At 37.0% G+C, this 21,299-nt stretch overlaps 1 protein-coding gene across 15 annotated transcripts in view; it reads right to left on the bottom strand.

Annotated features, from left to right (window-relative positions):
• Window positions 1-9,775, bottom strand: part of IKZF2 (IKAROS family zinc finger 2) — a 227,721-nt gene extending 217,946 nt beyond the window's left edge. For 2 of the 15 annotated variants that reach the window (XM_089916422.1, XM_022567603.3), the window contains exons 1-3: window positions 7,627-7,797; window positions 6,048-6,096; window positions 5,144-5,248 (exon numbers count right to left, since the gene is read on the bottom strand). In XM_089916422.1, coding sequence (XP_089772548.1) covers window positions 5,144-5,248; window positions 6,048-6,096; window positions 7,627-7,629 — 157 coding nt within the window. In that variant the 5' untranslated portion in view covers window positions 7,630-7,797. The other 13 variants (XM_089916416.1, XM_089916413.1, XM_022567600.3 and 10 more) reach the window with 13 other exon arrangements.
• Between the last annotated feature and the right edge of the window lie 11,524 nt (window positions 9,776-21,299).

The raw sequence follows: 21,299 nt of genomic DNA, 5'->3' as shown, positions 1-21,299 counted from the left end.
AACATGACTAAGATCATACAGCAAGCTAGTGGCAAAGCAAGAATTCTAACACAGGCCTGTATAACTCCAAAGCCCATATTTTTAACCACCTGCAATCTACTGCTTCTGAGCCTCAGTTTTCTGTAGTATAAACAGAGTAACTTCACAGAGCTGTTGTGGAGACTAAGTGAAATAATATGGATCACTTAGTATAGTGTTGGGCATCCTATATATATTCAATAAATTATGCCCCCCTTCTTTCTCTCACTCCAGTTGTGATGACACATTTATAATAAGGGAAAATAGTTCCTAAATACTCTTTACCTATTTCAGCAGAGATATCCTGAGTCTTGATTAATTCACAAAAGGAAAATACTAACAGGTCAATAAATATATATTATATAAACAGATATAAAGGAAAAAAGCAAAGAAAAACAACATAGTCTACCTCATCTTAGGACTGTGACCCTGCTATTGATCTTTCAGAACATCATAAAATCAAAATGTATCGATATTCAAAGTCAGGAGAGAAGAGGATGGGACCCAGGGATCTCAATTCCTTACGGCTCAAAGGAAGACTCCCAAAAGAACCTAACCAATCACATTACATCATTTTTAATGTATTTCCAGTGGGGAAGACAAATTTGGACAAAGATAGAGGCAATATGAACAACACTTCTACAGTAAGCTGTTTTGTTTCTCCAAGACAGACATTTATTCTTACTTCAAAGCAGACTTAAAAGATGGGGGGTGGGGGGTGGGGGTGGAATGAGCTGCAAAGTAAAAAATACAGAAATTTTGCTGTTAATTCCCTGCTCATACGTACTTCCTTTAGTTCCTTTTTTTTTTTTTCCTTTTGGTACATGTCCATGACACTTACCTCTGATGGGTGTAAAGAAATCAAGTCAAACTTATTTTTTTTAATTTCCCGACAAGTAAAAACTAAATGTAAGGTATGTTGGGTATATACACAAAACTAAGTACTACAACTGAAAACAGAGCAAGCTTTTACATCAGGTCCATCTGGTGTTATATTAGGGTGTGTCCTATGGAAATCCAGCCAAGGGTGACTGCCAAACTAAGATATAGAAGACAACTCAGAAAGCTGGTGAGTCCCAAAACATAAGCTATATTTTTAAAAGTGCAGTAGAGCATCTGCCTAACAAGATTATCTGTTATCATTCCACCCTCATAATAACCCTATTCTACTTCTGTAATACTGTTTTTGTCACTAAAACATGGGTCAGTACTGGACATGGTGGGCACCCTGAGATAATGACATTTTCAAGAGTTATCAATAAAGTGATCTAACTAACCCACAAGGTAATATCAGTTTTACTTCCCAATCCTGACAACTTTATCCTTCTGCTAAGGGACCTAAGAGGCCAACTGGTTTCTTCAAACCTCCATTTCCTCCCAAGAAAAATAGAAATCATACTATACTTATGCTTCACTAGGTTCTAAAAATGGAAACTAGCTAAGAAAAAAAATGAATGTGAAGCACTCTAAAAAGAATAAACTAGATTCCCTGACCTGATTATTGGTCAGAGTCTTGTAAAACTAGAATTACTACTTCTTCCAATTCCATACATGCCACCTGGCCATCAAACTGACTGATAAATGGCATTGACTGCAAAGTTGATCCATGTAAAGGTTTTAAAGTAATAGAAACAAAATTTATGTCACAATGTATTTTCACACCATTAGCTCTCTCCAAAGAAAATTTACTTATTAGCATTATAGAAGTAAATGATAATGAGAAAAATAAGATTAATGACAATTTTTTGAACCTTAAAAATCTTTCAAAATACTCAGCAGCAGGTATAGCACAGTTTGAAACCGATACTGAAGCAACTATACAAGAATTGGGAATGAGCTAACCCAGAAACATAAGGAATCACAAAGTAAGTCTCATCTGATGGACCGAAATACAATATGGATTATTTTTGTATTGTTCTGTCTGAGTTGTCTGTCTCAGATTCTTAACTTCCAGATTCTATTTTTAAAATCACTTAACACTGTGTATTTCCAGTAGCCATCAAGGCATATACTGTCATCCCTGACACCGAAGATTGTCAGCAGACTCAATATGTACACTAATGATCTTGGGCAACAGTGCCCATCTTCTTATCAAAGAGATCCTTATTCTAGAAGAAAAGGTCTAAATTTCTCTAAGGAAATCCACTCGAAAATATAGGATGTAGTCATTATAAAATGTTAAGTTCACTAATGCCTCTTACTTCTTTTTATCTTACATGCTGAATTTTAAAACCAAAGACTGCCAGGCACTGTAACATTTTTAGTTCTCTCCAAGTCACCGATGCTCTCTTCTAGCACTGTCAAATAATGATAGCTGCTGTCATTATTTTTTATACAATAGCTGGCAGCGAGTTATACAGACACCCTTCATCTTAGAATAGTCATCGAATAACCTAAACAAATGACTATGACCTTAGAATAAAACTGACCACTTTCCTAAAGCCAAAATAAGTGGGCTATCACATGGTAGTGTTACTTTACTGCTAGAACGTCAGTTATTTCATAAAATCAAAGGCTTTATTCCTTTTATTTTTTTTCTAAACTGTTTTAAAATAACTTTTTTACCTTTTACACATATACTCTTGTCCTCCTTGCTGCTATGGAACCTATCTTATTCTATCATAAAGGTTTTCACATTTACTTTCAGCTCTAATACTTTCAACCAAAACTGCAATTCTGTTTTTGGAAGTCACAGCCCTTTAGAAATATTATTTGAAGATATTAAAAAATGCAGGAAATAAATAAGTTCTTTTCATATAATAAAGTCAGCAATGCATATAAAGGGATTTAGAAAAACCAGTAATCTCAGACACAAATGATTTGACAAGTCACACACGCACAAAAAATTATTCCAAGTCATAGAAAAACATCTGAGTGACCGATTGTAGGTCTTTTATTCTAATTAACAGACAAGAGTCCCTCTCTAGCACTATTTGCTTTGGCAATCTAAAATGCTGATATTCTCCTAGATCTAACAGAGAGGAAAAATGGGTATCTTCTCCATCTAACACCTAAGTGGGTAACCTAGATACTGTAAATAGAGGCTACGTAAAGGATGCAACAGACAGCTCTGAAGTGAAAGCCAAAATATTTAACCTGCAACTCTTTAGAAAAGAACATGAAAACACATGCAGCTTAGCTAAAAACTATACTAACATGGAATTGCCACAGGCTAGTAAGTTAAAAAAAAGAAACAAGAACAAAACCTCTTTACCAAACATAATTTTACTGCTGTTGGGTGAGAAAAACTCAAATATCAAAAGCACAGTTCTTATTTGTCCAAACTGATCATGCCCATACTCTGCAATGTTTATTTAAAATAAATGAGTGAACTGCCTTTTAGAAAGGACTACTTGCAAAACCAAAATCAAATTCACAAATAGAGGAGCTAATTAACCAATTAACAAGTATTTTCCAGCTGATATTCTAGCAGTGGCTGGGGGATGACAGTCAAAGTCTGATTACCCAATATTACGTACCCCTTATATTCAATGTTTCTAAAGACAATAGCTAAATATTAAGCTAACAGAAATTGCATATCAATCTATCTTTACTCTTTAGGAAATTAAATGAAAATTATCTGAAAAATAAAATATCTATCCTGCCAAGGACCTAGTAACGTTAAATGTTAAAATGTAAAAATTGTACTCCCTACATTGCAATAGTAGTATAACTTTTATCAAATCAATAGCCAACTAGCAGAAAAATTAAATTAATCCTACAAGATCCATTACAAGAGATTAGCACTATAATTTAATATACATTCCATCACTATTAATTTTCTTCCTACATGATAAAGGAATTTCAATGACTGCTTCTAGAATGAAATCTTCCTAGGAAGTGCTTCCCATTAATAAAAATAAAGAAAACTTTTAAATAAGTAAAGTAAGTTCACATAGTTCAGTCGAAATTTCAAGTCAATAACTAGAACCACTTAAAGTTAACAAATTGCAAAATGTATTCAATAGTATTCTATATACTCTTGCTTATAATTCAGAAGTCTTAACTACTTATGAAGCTAGTAGTTTCACAATAACATCAAGTTTTGAAACCGTAAGAGGGAAGTGGAAAGAAAATTTGTTCTCTCAGGATAATCAGAATTAACATATTAAGAATATGCTCATAATTCACTCGATGATTCAGTTTTCTTTAGTTATTAAATCTTCATTTAAAAAGGAAAGAAAATGCTTTTCCTTCACATGTCACCCAAATAGAAAGCTTTTAAATTAAATTATATTTACATGTAAATCAGATGGCCTTTCTGTATAAGAATATAACACATATCAAAAGTATAAACACACGATTTCAAATTAAGTTTAAGTAGGAGTAACAGAGCATTTGCACTTGATAACTTATGAAACATTATAATTAAGAGAAAATAAACCAAATTCTTAATAAAGTATTTTGTCTTCTGTCACTGACAGCATGTAAGTTGCTTTTCTATTACACAAAAACAATGTTTCGTATATCAATGAATGACCCTTTATCAAAAACAGTAGCCAAAACTGTCTATTCCTGCAAGTTCAAAACATCCTTCCAAATTTTCTCAATTCTTCTCTGGACAGTCTAAAGCAAAATGCTTTCACTTTGTCAGAGAAATGGATGTAAATGAGTTCCACAAATTTTCAATTACATTTCACTTCCAATGCTTTGGACACAAAACTTTCACACGTTTAAAAAAAAAAAAAAAAAAGCAACTAACACTGCAATTCTACCACTGATGGATTAGCTTTGTGCCAAGGTAACAGAAAATAATTTCTTTTTCTTTTTTTTACTTCGAAGAGTCCTTTGGAAATAACGTGTTTCCATACTTTTTTACCCAGCAACAAAAACAAAACTAGTCATAAACCTGGCAAGACAAAAGAATAACCAGAAAAGCCTAACATTTCTTACCTGATACAGGTAAGCACCAGCTCCCAAATGCCACCTTGGGATAGTTCAGACTAGTAAGCAGGCTCATGTTTTACAATACCAAAATGAACAGGAATAAATCTGTGTTGTTCTTTCTTTAACAAAATCTATAGCAGCAGCTACACCACAATGTGAGAGGACCCTACAGACCTAACAAATTCAAGTCTATCGCTAGAGAAATAGGAAAAAAAAAAATCATAAAATGAAGACTTACTGCTTGTCATGTGACTTGGTGAGGCATGCTGTCCATTGGGTGTGCTTGAGGTGAGGTCAATTGCCATACTGGAGTGTTCCCTTTCAGGTGAAAGCTCATTGTCACCTGTTTTCACAAAATAAAATCTTTTGGTCTCTGTTCATTGTCATCTAAAATCTAATTACCAACTTTGTAATCGTATATGCAGGGGTATGCATATATGATTTTAATGAAATACATTTTTCCCTTAAAAAGAAACTATAAGGAAATGTTATTTAGAAATACATAATAAATGAACGAAGTGACGAAAAGCAACAACCAGCCCACGATTAAAAAATTACAAAATTTCATTATCACATTCATCTAAACTGTAAAATAATGGAGACTGGAGTAGTTGATTTCTAAAGTATCTTCTAGTTGAAAAAACTGTTTTCTTTTAACATCTAATTTAATCCTTAAGCACACAGTATTTTTAATGAGCATTTCCAAAATGCTGGCTATCAGAGAGTTAGATGTTTGAAAGGAGAGTTTGCTAAAAAAAAAAGTCAACTTGAGTGAGCTAATTCTCTTTCACATTATGTGTCTGAAAAATAGGTTACAGAGTACTAAGTATTTAGTACATGCCATATTAGTAGACATATATGTAACCCGACCTATTCTAGACTTAAAGTAAATGAAAAAAAAATAAAGTAGTAAATTGTTGATCTGTTAAGCTACTATTCTTAATATAGCAGGTATATATCTATAGTTCCTTCTTATTTCACTTCAGTGTTATTTTCTCAAACTCATTTACAAGGTGAAATTGTGAACAGATAGGAGGTAAGAGTTTACAGTTCTTGACAAAAACTTCCAATTCAGAAATTACAATACAGGTAGCAAACATAATTTTATTACCAATAACAGATTAATGAAAATGAATACTTACACGTTATATAGCCATCAATAGCCTCTGTTTCCATAGTCAAAGTGCAGTGCTGCAATACAAAAGATTATACCCTTAACACAATGATTCCTTTCAGTATCTGCCATTAAATGCTTAACTTATTTGAAGCTCCAAGCAGTTAGCCCATGTTGCTGCTGCTGCAACCTGTGCCCAAGAAACATACTACAGTGTACTGTATGTGCTCATTTGCAAGTCACTGAACTCTTTCTGCAAATGATCTGATTCCTGCTGGAGATAGGATAGGAAAGATAAGTGTGCTATGAGATGGGCTGCAGCAAGAAATGAATGACTCTTTTAATCAGAATTTACTCGGTTTAGAGAAAAAAATAGGAAGGGGGTACACCTCCAAAGTGCCAGCTTTAACTGGGATTGAAGTATTTTACCATTCACTACTTCCTACAATCAAGCTGCAGTTTGAGGACTTCCCGAGTATACAGATAGCTCTATTCACAATTGTTGCAAGTTGGTTCATCATGTTCTAATAGGGAGGGGGGAGGACAAACAAACAGAAGAAATACAAAACAAAACAAAAAAACTTCATGCCCAAGTATGTCTCGAAGGTTTCTGCAGCAGTTACCCAACTGCCAGGCTTGTATTGACATTTTAGCCAACCCCAAGTTCTGTGTAAGCACCTGTTCAATGTAACCTTAATTTCCTGCCAGACCATGGTTGGATACCATGCCGAGCCTACTTAATACACTCCAATTTTGAAAAATTCATACACTTTTTGAAGAGGGGAAGGGGATCACTTTTTCAAAGTTTGGGGAATTATTTTTGTGCACCAATGACACAAAACAAGAACTTAATTCTCAGAAACAAAAGTAAATTGTATGAGATGACACCCCCTAGCTTTGATTTCACATAACGAAAAGATCGATAAGCTAACTGTATTCTTTGAAGAAAAAAGTTTAAAGAATTGACATGTCCTGAGGAGATTTTTACTTATTTTTTTTTCCTTTGGCCCTAGTCCTTTTTGCCTTTAGTTTCAAAACTCTCACTGCACCAGCAGCTAAATTATTCACAATGAGCCATTTCTGTATTGATCGCCAAGTATATTTAGCCCTGGCTCCTGGAATTTCTCCATTACTTACTGGAAAACAGGCAGCTTCACTTCTTGTCTCCAAAACCACTTCCCTTCTCCCTCCCCTCCCCTTCTTCACCACCACCCTCCCTACCCCCCCAAAAAAACTTTTCTTTCTTCCTTTATGGAATAATCAGATCAAATTCCCAACTCAGTCACTACATAACACTTAAATTTCAACCTGCTGTACTGTTATCAAATTCTTTCAAATTATGATTACATAAGGCTTTAAAGAAAGGCATCCGTAAAGTTTAAAGGGGAGCAATTTCTTCGGATATTTTACAAATGAGTTTATCTCTTTAAAAATGTACACATTTAACACACACATATTAAGAAAGAAACGTCAGGGAGAAGCGAAAGAAGTCTGCCCCATCAATGAAATGGTTATTAACCCTCAGAGAAGGAAAGAAAGAAAAGGAGAAAGAGAAACGAAATGTACATACAAAAGAAATTGTCCTTTGATTAAAAAAGATTCATCACCATTTCCAGCTCTGTCGGGAGATCTCAGCTTCTTCTAACCCCTCAAAGAGGAGGTGACAATGTCGGGCTGAAGATAAACGGAGAGAGAAAGAAAGAAGTTTTTTGTGTTTCCCCCTTCTCTTTCCCTCCCTTGCCCCTTCCAAGCCAAGCCCCCTGCAGAGTTCAAGGCAAGGAGGAAGGAAAAGCACTTTACAGGTGGGTCATTCCGAGCCCAAATCCAGCAAACAGATCGGCTGATAAACAAAACCAAGAAATGAGAGAGAAGGAACACCCCCCTTCTCCTCCTCCTTCTACCCCTCCCCCTCGTCCCTTTGGGATGGTCTAGTAGGAAAAGTCACTCAGGAATGGCACCACGTACTTTCAGGAAAGAGGAAAAAAAAAGAGAGAGAGGTCAGTCAGTGCTACAGCAATGCGATTAACAAGAAGAGAAAAAACTTGATCCACCGGTTCCTTAAGAATCGACCAAAAGCTAAGACAAGAAAACTGAAAGAAAAGGCGGGGGGTGGGGGGGGTGGAGGGGTGTTGAGAGGGGAGGGACAGTCAGGGAGAACCCAGCAAAGAACCTAGGCCAACTTCACAGGACTGCTTTTCGCCCTTGGCAAAAAAAATGATAATAATAATAAATTAAATCTTAATTCCATCTCTTTTGCCCATACCAGAACCTGTCAAAGTGATTTAACGGCTGCCTTTTTACATGTCATACCAGGTTGTTGTTGTTTAATTCCAACAGGATCTGGATATTACCTTCTATCTGGACAGCTGTAATTTATTCCAGGCTACCCAACCTTTCTTGGAATTCAAGTTAAACAAAGCAAAACAAGTCCAAATCCATGACAGCTATAGAGATGAGAACTGATTAATCGATTAACATCCCAGAAACAGATTACAAGGAGGGGACGATAAATTAAGGCAGAAGACATCATCTTCAACCCGATTCCCTGAGCGTCCTTTACAGAAATCATTACCCTAATCATAACCACAATCCATCCCTCCCAGAGAAAAATATCTATAGTATTATTATTATTACTGGTTAATAGCAACAAGTCATTTGATCACATAACAGTGCAAAACGAGATACTATATAATTACACTTAACTTTGAAAACACTCCCCCCCTTTGCAAATCAGATACACATATTTATATATAACCTATGAATCAGAAGACAAAACAAGAGCTGTTCTTCACCACGCAAAAGGCAAGCGGAGATTTACCTCAGCAGTGCATGCAGTAAAATATTCCCATCACCCTTTTGTTTGTGTTTACTGTTAGTGTGTCCTCTCTCTTTCTTTCTTTCCTGTGCCTAACGTGTGTTTGTGCACTGCAGTTGGTGGTGGAAACTAAGGCAGTGGATCTGTAGCTAAGGGTAATCCTGTTTTTACTTCCTCCATCTTCAGCGAGGAGCAGGGTTAGCCCGGGACAGCTGGTCAAACCCCGAGAAACCGATCCGCCGGAGCCCGAGCACATCTCCCCCGCCGGCCGGGCTCGCGCAGACGCCCGCGGGCGGAGGGCCGGCTGGCGGCGGCGGCGGATGGCGGGCGGCGGGGCCCGGGGCGCGGGCGGGAGGACGTGCGTGCGCGCGCGCGCGTGTGCGGACCCTGGGCTCCTGTGCGTGTGTGCGTGTGTGTGTGTACGCGCGGGCTGGCGAGGGCGCGTGTGCGCGTGTCTGCGCGCTGCGCCGCTCGGCGCGCTCGGCAATCGATTACAGGACAAGTGCTGCCCCGGCGGCTCCGCGACGCGCGCCCTCCCTCCCGCCCACCCGCGCCGCCCCTGACCCGGTGCCCCCAGACGGCGGACCCCGCCCCCAAAGGGGGGGGGACCAGGTAACCCGCTTCCGAGAGTGCTCCGGCAGCCCCCATCCAGTCCCCGCGAGTCGTAGTAAATCTCACGTTTTCTGTCGGCTCGGAAGGAAGAATTGCAACGGCGAGGGGAGGTTCATTTCGGCCTCGAGAAGTTTTCTTTCAAACTGGGATTTGTGGTGAGGCCGGACGAAGGGAGCGGGACCGCGATCCAGGCGCGCGACGCGGAGCTTTGGGATCTGGGTCCTGGCCGGAGTCTGGGTGTGCGCGTGGACCTACCCACTCAGCTTCGCAATAAACTGTGCTTTGCGATTTCAGAAAACGGCCCCCGATAGACCAGGAGACGAATAAGCAGAGAGGGGTCCTGGGGAATGGATTGAGAAGGAAAGTCAGGTCTGAAATGAAGCTCAACTATTACTATTTTGAAAGTGCTTTACAGTGCAAGTTTAAAATTAGAGTGTCTACTTGTTTTATCTCCACCGGGCACGTGGCACATCCACCAAAGTCAAAGGAACGGGGGAGAGTGCAAAAAATTATTAGGAGTAAAGTGTCCATCAATATCATCAGTTAGTTATAGCACAGCTTTTGTATTTGGGAAAAACTTATGTGGATCGTCATGAGAAAAACAAATGCACGTTCTTTCTACAAACAGTCGCATTTAGCATCTTTCTTGACCACATTTGCAAAAAGAGGGAATAGAGACTTCTATAATTAAAGGGAAAAGGAAAATGAAAGGAGCTGAAAATACTGCACTGTGTAGTCTGGGTGGCTTAAGTTTGAAAACACATGAAATTATCAGGACTGCCAAACAGCATTTCTGAGAAACCATATCACAGATTGTGAAGAAAATCAATGCTGAAAGAGTAGGAGCAGTCACTGTACTCCTTTCAAGAATCCCAGAAATAGTTGCTGAGGTTTTTTTCTGCTGAGGAAGGAGAAATGATAACGTTGACAATAAAATCATCACCTATATCTTAAGCATCACTCTGTATATCTGGGAAATTTTGGATAATGTCTTTAGATTTCAGGACTGGGAAAGAATTTATTCACACTAATAGACACTAAATCATGAACATCATGTGACTTGTATAATCCTGTATTTAAATTTTTTAATGAATTACTTTTTAAAGGTTTACTTCCTATGTTGGATTTATTAAACAACAGTTGTACCAATAGGTTTGTTTTTTAAATTATGGAAAATGATAGTTGGTGCCGTGCTGCAAACAAGATTAACCAACTTTCATTGGAGAGCAAATCATTTGGGCTCAGGCTAGCAACAATTTTATGACGATTTTAAGAACACCTGTGAGTTACACGTTAGTAAAGCAGGGGTTGTTTTTTAACCTGTCAATTATCCAAATAAAAGTAATTTTCCTAAAGTCATATTTGGGAAAAACCAAACATAGAACTCCACAAATCATTCTAATCATCCCAATAGATAGCAAAGATTTTAATCTTAAATTACTATAGAAAATTGGAATGTTCATAGTATATAATTTCCCAATATACAAAGGGTAACATAACTTCTCTAAATTGCCGCAAATCCCCCCTAAAAAGTAAGCCAAAGTGTTTAAGTATCTGCAAAGTTATGGAGGCTCTTAGAAAAGATGAATTAAAACATATACAAAATTAAGATGAAGTATCTGGATAGTTTAAGCAATTTAATTCTTTAGTAGAAGTGGATCCATTGTGAAGTCTTAAGGAATCATCAAGTTCCCTAAAGCTAGCACAGCTGATAGTCTTTGCCCCTAGCTGATTAGAGCTTAATTTAGCTCCCTTGAAAGCCTATCCTTTTCATGAGTTACTTTCATTGGCTCCCTAATCACCAAAGGTACACTCTCTCCCTCTAGTGGCTAAGTGTTCAGACACTTGACATTTGGTGGCCCTGTCTCCCCCAAAATGGGGGACTTGGGCAGGGAGCAATGGTGCCCAGATTTTAGAATGGCAAAGATCTCATGACTACTTGTGAGAATTAGACCATTTGGGGAAACTTTTCCCTCTTCTTAACATCCTATGTTCCTTTCTAATTTGCAGATCATGGTATATCCAGTTTACTCCAAAGAAGTCAAGATTATGTTTACATACAAAGACTGGGGGTTCTGTTTCATCCTCTGTGGTCAAATAATCCTGGCTCTGAAACTCACAATTCCACTTTTGGGAAGGAACCTTTGTATAAACTGTAGAAATTCACTTTGCTAACAGTTTTTCTCAACAGTATTTTTATAGTGGTCAGAGCATATCTGTACTTCCAGCCTTTGCCATAACTGTCCACACTTTTATAGTTATACTATGCATAAAAAAATATATCCCCAGCAAGTGCAGTAGCATATCCTTTGGCTACTATATGCAGTTGGAGAGTTAAATTTTCACTTTGGGGGCTGGGTGAGGAGGCAGGGAGAAAACGTACCCCACCCCCACCATTTGTCATATCACTGGTTCTTCCTCCCCCTTTCTGTCCCATCCTACAGAAACCGTTCCTTCCCAGCACCAACCCCTACCCTAGCACTTGCACATTTCCTTCATTATGCAGTGTGTAAATATGTTATTCATTTGTTGAGTTTTTAAAAGAAAATCTGTCTCCCTCACTAGAATGTCATCTTTTTTAAGGACAGAGATTATGTCTGTCCTGCTAACTGTTGTTTTCTCAGAACTGGCACAGTATTTGGCAGGAGTTGGTACTCAGTAAACATTTTACTGAATGGAGGAATATGGAGCAAGTCCCATACTCACCTAGCTTCCATGTGTCATAACTATTTTCCAGGGCCAAAAAGTATAGGACATCCAAGATACACTCTAATTCCGTAAAGAATTTGGTCAAATCTTGGCTCATAAGTCATGTTACAAATAACCTTAACAGGTCAAGTCTGTCTTATGATCCACGTGAAGAACATGAATGCCTTGGTAGATAATATAAAGTTTTATAAGTATGAATAGTAAAAGTGGGTAAAATAATTTTGAGTAAAATACACTTATGTGACCCCTCTGTTTCATAAACAGATTATTTCATGTTAATACCTGATAGTTCATGAACCAGACTATCAAAGAATGCAACAGATTTAATTCTATAACTACTAAGTGCAATTAGCAAAAGAACATTTTTAAAAGGCAGTGTAGCTAAAAGATATAAGGTATTAGTCTTGTTATCTTCGGATACTTTATCTGTTTTAGATTTAAAAGCCCTAGTACCCTTTAAAAGAATTTGAATAAAAGTTCCTTTTTTTTTATTCAAGCAATTAATTTTATGTTTTTAAGTTTGGGTTTTGTTTTTAGCAGAGGGTAGGAAGGGACAGTTTGTAACATTGCAGTACTTTCCTAATATCAAAGAAGAAATTTTTGGAAACTGATTATGTACTTATTATTTAGATGGCTTTATTGTGCTAGATATAGAACATAATCAACCAGAGTAGGTGCCCTAAAATAACTTGAATCCCTGAAAAAGTTAAGTTTACCAAGCACACATAGGCACAGTGTTTTAAAACTGATTACTTGTGTTATTTTTGTCAGGTGGTGGTGTTCCCTTTGAAGTGGTGTCCTCTTTTGAAGCAGGATATGGAACAATGGTCTCACTTTCTCCTGGCGACCTAGATTGGCACTATGAAGAAGCAAGGAAGTCATAAATGGAACCATAGTTTCAAAAAAAGCGTTCTAAGATACGCCATCCATTTCATAAGTAAGGTGTATTAATACCTCCTAACTATGCCTCCGTGACTACATTGATAGTCTGGGGTCTGTCCAGCTGGCATTCGAGTCCCACGTGGTAGGGGTCTTCTCATTCCATCCACCTTGAACAATAGTTTCTTTTAACAGTTCTTAAGAGTGTCACTTTGCAATTATATAAGGCTCTTGTGCAAATACCCATGTCCCTAGAAAAGGTAACATTATGACTTAAATTCACACTTTGAAAGAATAATATCACATTTCTTCTAGAAAGCACATTTTGATATAGAGCAGATGACAAGCTATCTCTATCCCAAATGAGAATTATAAGTTGTGGGAGTTAGACTGAAGGGGTGAGGACTGGAGAGATTTCTGGAAAAAAAATGAAAGCACATATTTTTAAAGATGTCATTGAAATCTTTCATAGTTGCTTTAAAATGCAGATGTGTTCAGCATTTGAGGAAATGAGTGCTATTAGTGCAAAAATGAAGGAACTTTGAGTTGGGTCAAGTGCAGATAGATGATGCTCGAAAAACAACTCTAAAAGGCATGGGGAAGAAGATTCTTCTAGGAAATCCTGAAATCATCAAACACAAAAAGTATAATGAGGTTATTGGAAAGTGTTAGTACAAGAAAAAAAAAAGATTCAAATTTTTGAAGACACAGCTCACAAATAGAGGATAACAGTAAAAGGAGAACACGTTAACTGGTGAGCATTAGTTTAGGTACAGAATAATAAACACTCTCTGGGAGTAGAAGGAAAATCAAAAGTGATCATTTGACTTTGGAACTGGGAGGTGAACATAGGGCCAACTAGCTTAAAGATCTATAACACTGATGGTTGGATTCTGCTGGAGATATCCATAGTCTAAAGCAGAGTGATGGCAGGTTTCATCTCAAGAGAAGTATTTGGTAGTCAAACCAGTGCCAACAGGCATGTGATCCTGATTTTTTTTTAACCTGTGAAAAGCTCATGGAATTACATGCCCAGTGTTTGTGAGAAGCCTCAACTCTTTGTAAACCAAAATTCTTTCACAGTCCAGCAAAGTCTAATCACATATTTAAACAATCCTATATAGACTGAAGAAAATAGAACTCATTAACAACAGAAAGCAAAGGAAAGAATCCAGGGATTCAACTTTCCTCTTTTTTATAGCCAGATGGTGGCAACGTAGGGAATTAAAAGCCATACAGGGATAGAAATGGGGAGCCCTTTCCTGCTTGATGACTCTGAAAGAGGGCATGAGGTGTGGAAGGAGGGAAATGAATCAAAGAAAGGTCATTTACAGGTAGTCAAATCAAAGATCAACTCTCCTAATTTTCATGACTTGTGATTTAAAGAAAGGTTAGCTTAAAATAGAGGTTAGTTTGGCATTCTGAGCTGTCCCAAGATATGATATATGAAGATGAGAATAACACCAACAGGGTCTCTCCCCCAGCAGCTATGTTCAAGCTTCATAAAGGTACTGAAAACTTGACATCATGGAGAAGTACTGGACACCAAGGGAAGTCCCACTTAGTAGACTAAGGATATCATCAAAAGTCCTATAAACCATATTCCAGAAACTGCTTCATTGGAAGACTGTGTCTTTCAAGTGTACTCTTTTTGAGAAGCAAATCCTCATGCATAATCTACAGCACTTTAATTTTTTTATTATAAATGTTTTTATTTATATTCTCCCTTGTTGTAGACTGGTTTAAGTTACCTTATAAGGATATATATTTACATTTATATAATTATTATATATAGTATTAAATTACATTTACATATATGGTATTAAATTAAATTTAAAGGTGCAAGAAGAAAGCAAAACATAAATGAAAACATGAAATGAGAATAGTACTAAAACTACATATCATTATTCCCACCTAAACATTTCTTTAAGTCAGGCCACAAAATTTGTAGCTTTCTAGCAGCCAACCCAAAACCAAAACAAAACAAAACAAAGCAAACAAGTAAACCCTACTCAGGTACATTCTCCACGGCACCCATAAGATAAAAACTGAGCAGTTATTCAATAGCAATACAATTCTTTTAGGTCCTAATAAAAAGAATGCTGTGTAATGTAATGTGGCACTTTAGATTGATGATACAACTAACTTCAACAAAGTTGAGATATCGGTGGGATTAGGAAAGCCGTATGTACTGTTATTATCATCACTATACACATTTATTTTATGTCAGGCATCATAACCCGCAGTCATTTTTAAAGAGAGGTAATATTAGCCCCATCTTTCACATGAAGAAATTGAAGGTTGGAGACATTATTATCTAGTCCAGAGTCCCACAACGTCAGAGCTGGATTTAAAGATGTGTTTTAAGTTGTAGAAACCCTATGGTAATTACCACTAAGCTATACTGTCTCCTTAATAACCAAATATGTTTATCAATCATACAAGCCTGTTGCTGTAGTTAATTCCAGCCCTTTTAGTGACATACTGTCTGATATTGAAACACTTGAAAGGAAAACCGAATGTCCACAGTGTTCTTAGGAGGTTATTCAAATGTGGTATCAGCATAGGAGTCTACCAAATCCAGTGCCTATTTGTGTGTGAAACTCGACCTGTTGGACATCTAATACTTTAACATCAGATATTCATCTATACCTACCTTGAGCCCTTCTGAACAAGCGAATGACAAGAGAACCACTGAAGGTGAATTAAAAGATAACTGCCCTCTAAAGAATTAAGTAAAGAGATATAGACAAGAACTTTAAATTCTGGATCACCAAGCATATTTGCACATTTTGTTTCAAAGGGGACCATTTCTGATATATTGCTCTAAGAAACATAAGCGTCAAACTCCTCCCTTTCGTAGACTTTTGTACTTCACCTATATGTGCAAAGAATGAATGACTGACTTTCTGTTGTGAACATTGTGATTTTCAATAGTTATGGTATTCTTAAATGACATTTTGAATTTCAAGAAACAGGTTTTATTTTAGCAGAGAGCAGCTCTCAGTTTATAGTAAAGGTCAGTTTGGACATTTTGCTAGGACTCATTAAGTGAAGCCTGTGAGATTAGAATTTTTATCTCAGTTTTAATTTACAAATACAGTGATTATTGGAGTAGATGAATAAAACTATAGTTTTTTCATCCCAGTTTGCTAATAGGTGTAGAAGTTGCATATTTGTTCTCTCAATAGCAGGGGTTTTTTTTTCCAAAAAAAAAAAGAATACTTTTATTAGGGGAAATTTGCTTTAGGGCATTTTGAATAACCTGCTCTAATCCAGAAGAGCTTCCCCAAACATTATGGAATAGCCAACAAATGAGATGAACAAGGGGTCTGGTATATTCATAATATATTCTTAAAAATAATTTAACATTTCCTAATATTTATTTTAGAGAATGAATGCTTAACAGAAAACTAGTTAAATATTTAAACAGGAATATTCTTTCTTCACAATGTAATATGAATTAGAGAGGGGTACCCTACTCTCAAGTCTTTGGGAATATTGCCTTCAGAGATCATTCCTGATGTGGAGGTGAACACTGCAGGCTCTGAGACCTGGTACCATTAGGCATATTAGCAAACACAGAACCCTTGATCAATTCCAAACCCAACATTGGCAACTTTGTAATATTTTCAATCTCCATGTCATTTTTTGTGTGGGGAAGGAATAGACTTGGCAATTATGTTTTTGTTTACAAATAAATGATGTTTTTGGGATTTGTATAGCCATGTCTTATGAGTTTAGACATTTTCAGTTATTCTTTCTAAGAACAATAGTGCACCTATGAATTTGAATTTCTGCATTCCCACATGGCTAAAGGCCAGACCCTGAAGAGTGAAGCTCCCTAAGGTCTTGTTATTGTGCTCATGACCCTTATCCTCTAACCAGACTTCTCTCCTGACCCTTCAGAATATTATGGACTCACCCTTTTGCCTACTTTAGGACTTCAGTGGATATTTAGCCTCAAACAGGCCAACTTGCTTATGGAGATTCATGAGGGACAGCAGCATTTTTGAGATAAGCTGTCTAAATGGAACCATTCAGAGATCTGAGAGGGAAACCAGGAGACCTAAGAAAGAGAGAGAATGAAATTAACCACAACAAATGTTGCCTGTAGTGATGACAATAAAAAACAGATGAGCACTGAGAGAATAAGAAGTGAGGGAGGAGAGGCTGTGAGTATGGAGCAAAAATGTCCATGGGTTTGGCTATAAAAGGAAAGGCAGAGGCTAGTAGCTGGAGGAGAATGCGGAGATGAGGGAAGTTTTGTTTTGTTTTGTTCTTTATGTAAGACTTAGGCATTCCTCAATGCAGATGAGAAACTGTCAATAGCAATTTAGAGACTGAAGATAGAAGCAAACTGGAGAAGTGAGGTCCCTGAGGGGATAGGAAAAAAATATCTAGAGCACAAGTGAAATAATTAGCTCCAGAGAGGAAAGAGATAACCCCTTTTACTTAAAAGAAGCAAGAAAGGATGGATGCAGGTGTAAGTAAGTTGGTTAGTTGACATGATGGGAAGTTGGGGAGGGTTTGAAAAAGATATCAATGCTATTTACTGAGAGTGAAAGAAAAAGTGACTGGATTCAAAGTTTAAAATGAGTGAATAAGCTTGAAATAGTTGCTATGAAGGATATGGGAGAGGCTAACTAAAAAGTATGGAAAATTGATGGGCAGAATAGAGGAACCAGTTGAGGCTGGTGACCACAAATAAGCCAGCAATATGCTCCATGCTGTAACTATAGCTGGGCTCACAGCCCAGGTAGAATATGGAAACAAAATGAACCACAGGCGTATCCAGTGTAGAAATTTCACCAAGTAGGGAGCTGGAAGACACTGGATCAAAGAAGTTGAATTTAATTAAAAGAAATAGATTGAAGCAATGAATGACTGAGTAAGCTATACAAAGAAGGATACTAATAGATTGGGTACTGACCAATAGGGCAAAGTAGAATGATACACGGACCTAGGATTCCAGTGGGGTTGAATAACTTGTATAAGAGGGAATACTGAGTGAGACATATATAAGTACAGAAGACTGTGAAGAGAAATTTGATATCTCTGATGGAGAACAAGATACCAGGATCCAGACTGGAGGTTGAGAAGTCCTGGCCTTTAGGTGTTGGATTATCAGAAAAGTGATAGGATAATCAGGAGATTATCTTGGGTTTGGGGAGAATAGAGCAAGATTCTGAACTAGGTGCTGAAGCCTTTGAAGACTGAGTCACTGAGAGGTGGCTGATGAATAACAACAAGAAGGAAAGGCAGTGAAGAGGTAGCAGGAAAGAAGGAGCATCAGAGGAAATGCAGTTTCATACAGAAGTATAAATATTCTTTAAAAATGGCTTTGGGTTGTATGCAGGATGCTGACCCCATTTTCTAATCCTGACCTAGGTAGATAATAGGAAAATGAGTGGCCTTCACTTGAGAGGACTATGGTTAGGGTGACCATATCATCTGGTTTGCCAATAACAACCCTAATTTACACCTGTGGTCCTGACACAATTATTAATAGTGCCATCTTTTACTCTTTTGAAAGTGTCCTGGTTTCTATGTTAAGTAGCATGTTCACCCTGCCTTAAAGAGGAGTAGTGGCCCCAAGGAAAAGCTCCTTCATTTAGAAAATAAATTATTTTTAAATAAGTGAGAAAATATAGTATGGATTTGCTTATTTGTTTGTTTTTTGTTTTGTTTTGCTTGAGAGAAGAGTTCCAAGGGCCATAATAAGAAAAGTTTGGGAGGGGATGGGGCAGTGGGATATTGAATCAGAGGACAGGAGATACCAAGTAGTATTTGAACTGAGAATACAAAAGAGGAGTTGATCACGGGAGCTCTCATCTCCATTTAAATTTTCTCATCAACTTTCTGACTCCTTTAATCAGGAGTCACATGGACAATCAGGCCTTCAGAAGTTAAATATGCCTGTTATTATTTATATCTTTACTTTGTGGCCAGAGATTGTAGCAGTTATTGTATTACAGATGAAAGATTGGAGTAACAGGCCTTTACAAACATTTAACATTGTGCAAGTTTCCTACAGATTATTGCCATAAGATGGCTCTTAATTGGGATGATAGCTCCTGACAATTGCTTCCCCTTGCACTTACATTTTGAGCATTCTTTCCTCTGAACTTTGACAGATTCAGCTTTCTCTCTGCCAACTGAACTCCATTACTTCCTTCAAAATCAGGGTAAGAAAACAAGGCAGCTTAAGGTCTCTGGAACATATGAAGCCTGGTTTATTCATCAAAGTCACTAAATTTTGCCAAGCATTATACACTGAGAGCTGATGGTGAAAGAATTAGAGAACTTAAGTCAGATGACAATACCAAAAAGCAAATAGAAATTAACAACCTTGCTAAAAGCAAAATATTCTGGTGTCTCTAGGCTAAAATGCACCTTCAAAGACCAATGTAAGGTGTAACCAAAATAGAATTGAAGATTCTTTTTTTAAAACAAAGGAAATGGTCCCACTTTCACTAAACACAGAAATCCCCATAACAGCATCTTCATAGGAGACCTTTAAGTCAATGAGGTCGTTTGCATTTAAGTCTACAAGTAATATATGGTAATACAACTGATGCATAAAGATTGTCATTGTAGCTTATGGAAATATAGATAAAGCTACTTCCCTGAGCTGTAGACATTCTTCAGTGGTCATGATAAATAAATACGTAAGTTAAAATGAGTGGTTATTTTTCACTTTCTAAAAATATTCATTCCAATTTACAAATAGACTCTCCATAGGAATCCTTAAAGTAGAAAGCTTACAGCATTGATTTAAAATATGAATCATTTATTTAAAAGTCTATGCACAGTTTTTCAGAATTACCTCATGTTAAGAAATCAGTCTCACTGTCTAAAACTGTGACTCACAAACTTTTTTCTGTTTCTAAGCAATCCACACGTTTAATATATTCCTATTTAGTTACGTCTTTTCATTGTGTAAGAAAACTCTAAGCTGTACCCACCCCACCCCCTTAGCTTCCCACTCCATTCTAGAGGAATATCAGAGTATTGGAAGTGTTGTAGCAGGTTGAAAAATATTTCCTATAACAGTGTCTTTCAGATGTCAGGTTGTAACCTATTAGTGGGCCGTATATTTAGAGTGTTATAACCACCAATTTTTAAAAAATGAAATAGAGTGGAATAGAGTAACCAAAGCTGCTTCTAGTGCTACTGAAAGAATGAATGCTTTGAAAAGGCCAAAATTAACTAAATCTGTGTGCTTTTCTCATTAAATACTAAAAGCAGTTAAGGTGACTGGTTTCAGGTGAAATTTCAGTTTAGTTTAGCCACACCTTATCTTAAAAGATTCGTAGTAGCCACCGCTGGTCTTCTATAGTTTTTTGTTTTATCAGTTGGAAAGCAGTTCTGTTCAAGACTGATTTCTGGTTACTGTTAGAAGTAGATTATTGATTGATCCCCCAATACTTCCTAGAAGAATTTGAACTCAAAGTAAATCAAGAGAACAATAAGATGAAAACCTATATATAACGTAAAAGAAATCAAAGGGGAAAGAAAAAGTATCAAGATATGCTGGTTCCAAAATGCTGCAATTGAAAACAAAGCTTACTTCTGAATTCATGGTAATCAGGCAAAAGAGGAAACACACTATAGGTTACATAGCCCTAATTATCTAGGAAGCTGTGAGATTATCAGCCCAAACACACAGAATTTCCCAGCTCAGAGCCCCAAAATGAATTTGACCCAGCTGATGCCGACAAAAGTGCCATTGGTGGTACAATGATCAAGAAGGCCTAGGGTCAAATCCCAACTCTGTCCCTTATTGTGTTACTTAACAGTTGGACATGTTTCTTAATCTCTTTCCTCATCTGTTAAAAGTGGATAGTAATAATATAACTTAACTCTTGTTTTGTTTTGTTTTTTTTAAATAAGGATTAAATGAGGTAATATTTATAAATGATCAAATCAAGGCTGAGACTGGCTCTGCTACCGGTAAGGGTTATATCGTGTTTCTTTACTTAATTAAGCAAGCAAATATTCCGAATGGCAGTTTTGCAAAGGACATTCTTAAATCAGTGTGATTGCGGTTAGTACAGTTAATTATTGTAGCGATATGAAAGCCGACCATTGCTTTATACCTTATGTTTCTATTGATTTCCTTCCCAATATTTTTATCTTTCAATTTTTTTTAAGAAAATCAGAAAAATAAACATATTCTACGCCACATGGGTCAGAATACCCATATCTCATGCTTCTTCTTCAAAACATCATCCTCCTAATAAAATATGTCTGGTTCAGATT

This window comes from Delphinapterus leucas, chromosome 8 (assembly GCF_059928025.1).
Source record: "Delphinapterus leucas isolate spDelLeu-1000000601 "Yukka" chromosome 8, BTC_Dleu_Yukka2, whole genome shotgun sequence".
NCBI classification, from domain to species: Eukaryota; Metazoa; Chordata; class Mammalia; order Artiodactyla; family Monodontidae; genus Delphinapterus; species Delphinapterus leucas.
Note: the sequence above shows the minus strand (reverse complement) of the source record. Positions and strands in the feature narration are given on the sequence as shown.